Here is a 4,869-nt window from a genome sequence, read left to right on the forward strand (position 1 = left end):
GGGATCTCATGCCACCAAGTCACTCACATTCAGATCTGAACCAGCACCTGAACACTTGCCTTCCAGGAAAAATGTTTTTTTTTTTCTTAGTAAGTTGTATGAATAAGGCCAGATACTTTGGATTCAGATAGGACTGTTTAAAGTTGCAGTTAGTGGACACCTGGGAAAGATATATCTTTGATGACTCTTTAGGATGTGAGAGGAAGAAATCTGTGAGTAGTAACACTTTCTTTCCTTTGCATTTCTAGCTCCTCTGGTCTCCAGGTTCCAGGCACAAGATGAAAAGCTCTGGTTTTGCCCTCTGCCTGCTCCCTGCTATATTTTGTCTCTTTTGGACTCTTTCTACTGGGCAGAAGATACTGCATTTGGGAAAATGCGTGATTTCCACACACCTTCAGAAACTAAGAAACGAATTTTCTGAGATACGGACCAGTGTGGTATGACACCCACCTCATCTTGTGGTGGCCTCTCTTTTTTGGCAACTTTTCTCTCTTGCTGTCTTGGAAGCCCTGATAATGTGATCACACATTCCCAGCCAGCAGAATGCATTTCTGAGAAATATCGGTAGTTGGTAATTTAAAAGTCTTTTGGGAAGGGACAACTCCCACTGGGCCTTGGCAGGGAAAGTACAAGCAGAGCAAGTAGTTGCTAAGACCCTGGTAGTAATTTACTAACCTTCCCCTCTTGTCTTGCTTCCTTCTTTTTAGCAAGCTCAAGACAAAAACACTGACATCAGGATTTTGAGGAGATCGGAGTCTTTACAAGACACCAAGGTGTGTGCTTGGCCCACTGGGTGCTGGGAGGGAGCATGATGGAGTATCCCTGTCACAATGGGCTTTGTTTCTCCTGACACAACTGTCTTCTTTTCAGCAATCAGATCAGTGCTGCCTCCTCCGTCACTTACTAAGACTCTACTTGAGCAGAGTTTTCAGAAACTACAAGACTTCTGACCACCACACACTCCGGAAGATCAGCAGTCTCGCCAATTCCTTTCTTACCATCAAGAATGGCCTCCGGCTCTGCGTAAGGAAGGGTCTTGGGTAATAGGACGCCTCACAGCGCAGCACTCTAATCGTTTAAGGACCACACTGTCTTTTCCATTTAATGAGTGGAATTAAAAATAAAATACAATGAGCTGTGCCAAGACATGAGGCTATGTAATAAGAACCTAGTTGTATTGACTTTGACATATGCTCAGTGTAAAGAGTGCTAAGTCTAAAAGAACTCTTCAGTTGCTATTTGATATGCATGCCGTCATCCAGGAAGTGACTAGTTTTGGGTTGGGGAGCCATCCCACTGTGTTCTACTGTGTCCTGTGTCACCAATCAGCAAACCACTAGCCTCAATCTCAGTAGGATCTGCATAGAATCTAGGAATCCAATTATCTCTTCCTATGAAGGTTTGGACTAGATCTAGGGGAGAGACACAATGGCCAGATAGGGTCCAGTGGGAGAGGGGAGTGCAAACTCCTCCAGTCAGTCAGTCAGTCAGTCAGTGCTGTGGAATTCATAGCTGACCGTCAAGTGGATTTTTGATGTCTATGAACCACTTGGGGAAATTATCCATCTTTCTCCTATGAGGTGGTTGGTGGGTTCAAATGTCAAAGAGCTTCGGGTTAACAGTGCAGTTCTCTAGCCAGTATATGTCATTGTTGTTGTTGTTGTTGTATGTTGTTGAGTCAGAATTGACTTCTAGCTGATCCTCCCGCAGGGTGGCAGAGTCAGTAAATCACATGGGGGAAGATGGCCCATCCTGTCAAGGAGCAACTGGTGGATTTGAACCATGTTCCTTTGGAATTACAGCACAGCTCCTTACCACTAAGCCATGAGAGCTCCTTAAACTCCTCCAGTGTTCCTTATTCTTATAAGAAAGAAGAATGAGCTAAATATTTGAGTCTAAAAGCTAGCTTCCTGTTCAAGCTGATTGATTCGTTTAATGATAGCAAATGATGAAATCTGAAAGGACTTTTCTGTAGACATAAGGAGCTCTGGTGGCCTAAGTGGCAAGAAGCTGCTCTGCAATCCTGAAGGCATGCAGTTCGAATCCACCAGCTGCTCCGTGGGAGAAGGATGGACAGTCTCCTCCAGTGCGATTAACTGCCTCTGAAAACCCACTGGAGGGTCCGCTATGGTTCGGTTCCGACTTGACCATATACAACAACAACAGTGTATCTGTAGGGATGTGAGTGAAGTGTGGAATTCCCACTACTTCAAATCAGTGGGGAAAACTAGAATCTTTAATAAAATTCATCACTCTTTGGCTTTCTTTCAGCATGACAAAATGGCATGCCACTGTGGAGAAGAAGCAGAGGAGAAATTCAGCCAGATTCTGAATCTCTTCGGAGAGGTACCTGCACTTTGGGGGTTGCTTGGGATGAGCGTGTCCTTTGAAGTGAGCTCAGTCTGTAGTCATGGCCAAGTGTTTAAGGTGATAGACTAGAAGTGAGCTCATACAGGCCTAGGGCATGCGTGCTGCTGGAAATGTTGTAGACCTCAGGTGGTTAACTTTTTCAGGTTGTGTGTACCAGCTCTCTGCTTTTAACTCAGAGGACACCCTTCCACGATCTGGAGGGACGCTTGTGCTGAATGACACTCTGAGAAGTGAAAGGCACTAGCCATGCTTCCTCTAAGTCACGCCAGAGATATCTGGATCTTCCAGCTGCACAAACAGCTTTCTAATAGACACACACTTCCGCATACCCTCACTAACACCCTCAAGTTCACGTGCATCTGTCCCATGCTGTGTCTCACCTCCATGCCTTTGCACTTCTGCCTGGAAGACCTGGAGTTCAGCCCTCACTGACAAACTCTTCCTCATCCTGGAAGTCTCAGCCTAGGGATCACCTCCAAGGAGGCGCTAGCTGCCTCTCTCAGAGTTAGGTGTCTCCTAGGGCATCCTGTGAGGACTTTATTCTCAATCCTTCTATCATTCTCTCTCATTGACTGTGAGTTCCTTGTGAGTAGAGATTGGCTCACTCATTTCTGAATCTATAGTTATCAAACTCAATGCTTGGCATGAGAAATATGTGTTCATTTGAAGTACACATAGTAGGTACTCCCTACACACACACACACACACACACACACGCGCGCGCGCTTTTTTTTAATCTCTGTGGTTTAAGAGGCTGGGTTTGCAGTCCCCATTCTGCTGTCTTTTGGGCCTACGTAACACTCAGTAATCTCCCTTATAAGTTGAGATTCTATAATTTTTCCAACTGAGTTGTCGTTTGCTGTTATGTACCTTTGAATTGGAATCAACGCATAGCTGACTCGTGAGTGGGTCTTCAAAGGCAGTAAACAGCACAGGAAGAGATTGCCCTTCTTTCTCTCATGAAGCAGCTGGTGGACTGGAATCCCCTGCCTCTGGGTTGACAGTGCAACTCCTTAGTCACTAGGCTACTAGTGCGCCCTCTCAAACTCTGTAGCATGTCAGAGCCCAGAATGCACAGCTCAGAGCCCCAACAAACCTGTCAATGAGAGCAGAGGATTAACTGCAAAGTAAGTGTTGTCTCTTCATGAGTTGCTGACCCCAGCCATGCATTTCTCTTTCAGCTGGAGCCTCAGGCAGCTGTGGTGAAAGCCTTGGGGGAGCTCGACATTCTCCTGCAATGGATGGAAGGGACAAGGCAGGAGAAAAGGGATGTTGTTGAGAGCATTCCTGGCTAAGAGTCCTGGTCCGTAGCAGCCACTGAACGGTGACTGAGAAACACCGTTTCTTTTTGATACAGTTTAGTGATGGTGCCCATGTATATGATTTATTTATTTATTATTTGATTCTTTATTGTGGTTGTGGTCTTCATGCATCTCAGATCTTTCTTTAGACTGTAGTTTTATATTATTTTTTATTATAAAAATATTTTTGATCATTTTCTACTACCAGGCATATTTATTAGCTTGATATATTTATTTATTTTTACTATTTAATGTATTTATTTTCCTACTTGAACCATGCATAATATTTTTTTTAAAATGTAACTTAAGATTAATTTAAACTTAAACAATCAAATATAGTATAGAATATATTTATAACCTGACAAGAATAAACAGACCCTTTCCATTCTACAAGAGTAGCTGAGGGATTTGTTGATTTTTATGAAATTAAGTTTTATTTATAGAATGCCAATTCTCTATGAGATATTTCATATTGAACCAATGACTACTTAGCATGAATCACAGAATTTAAAGCGCCACTGTGAATTGTCTGTCTGTTCCTACCTACCCTCTTTCCCAAATCCAAATGTGTATCTTCCTACTGTGGAACCTTGCATTGCCAAAATGCATTTCAACAAATAAAGTTGTTTTCTTGGAGTTGTATTTGTTCGGAGTTATGGAGGTGCTTCAGAAACAGAGATCGTGGTGGAGGTGAATGCGGATCATCTGCCGTTCGTGACCCTCTTGCTTCTCTGAGGAAGCGGATGTGTTAACCGGAGCCTTCTCACTCCCGCTGGATTCATTCCCAGTTTCCTCTCTTTAACTTACACCGACTCCATGACTGTCCTTCAAAGAAAGTATCGGTCGGTCACTTAGGAGAGACCTCGGCCCTCCCTGCCTTTTCTTCACAATCTGCTTGTTCTCTCTGTAGCCCTCTTTTCTTTCTCACACCTGGTTCCTATACACTTGCATCAGGGGTTGCACCACCCATGACAACAGTAGGCGGCTCTATTGCAGGCGTTAAGATCAGACAGATGCAGAGTTAGTTACAGAGCCCAGCCCAGAGAGGTTACAAGCTTACTTTGGAGACCCTCGCAGTTTGAATTCTGTCTAGCTCCACAATTAAGGGTTGTTGTTGTTGTTGTTATGTGCCTTTGAGTCGACTCTGACTCATAGCAGCCCTATGTACCCTGCTCTGTCCTAAGTCAATTTTATTGTC

General features: G+C 44.0%; 1 protein-coding gene across 1 annotated transcript; it reads left to right on the forward strand.

Annotated features, from left to right (window-relative positions):
• The first annotated feature begins 278 nt into the window (after nt 1–278).
• IL20 (interleukin 20) lies at nt 279–3,665 on the forward strand. Its single transcript, XM_006887995.1, has 5 exons — nt 279–437; nt 708–773; nt 871–1,023; nt 2,272–2,346; nt 3,552–3,665. The coding sequence occupies exons 1-5, from the start codon at nt 279–281 to the stop codon at nt 3,663–3,665; spliced, it is 567 nt and encodes a 188-aa protein (XP_006888057.1).
• The last annotated feature ends 1,204 nt before the right edge of the window (nt 3,666–4,869 follow it).

The sequence above is a fragment of the Elephantulus edwardii genome, unplaced genomic scaffold (assembly GCF_000299155.1).
Source record: "Elephantulus edwardii isolate Elephantulus edwardi_28Jun2011 unplaced genomic scaffold, EleEdw1.0 scaffold00063, whole genome shotgun sequence".
Taxonomy (NCBI): Eukaryota; Metazoa; Chordata; class Mammalia; order Macroscelidea; family Macroscelididae; genus Elephantulus; species Elephantulus edwardii.

Bases quoted from the DNA above. Each gene is read 5' to 3' on its own strand.
- IL20 (XM_006887995.1), top strand. From the start codon at position 279: ATGAAAAGCTCTGGTTTTGCCCTCTGCCTGCTCCCTGCTATATTTTGT. The intron at 438-707 runs GTATGACACCCA...CCTTCTTTTTAG, and splicing joins CTGAGATACGGACCAGTGTG to CAAGCTCAAGACAAAAACAC. The intron at 2,347-3,551 runs GTACCTGCACTT...TTTCTCTTTCAG, and splicing joins TTCTGAATCTCTTCGGAGAG to CTGGAGCCTCAGGCAGCTGT.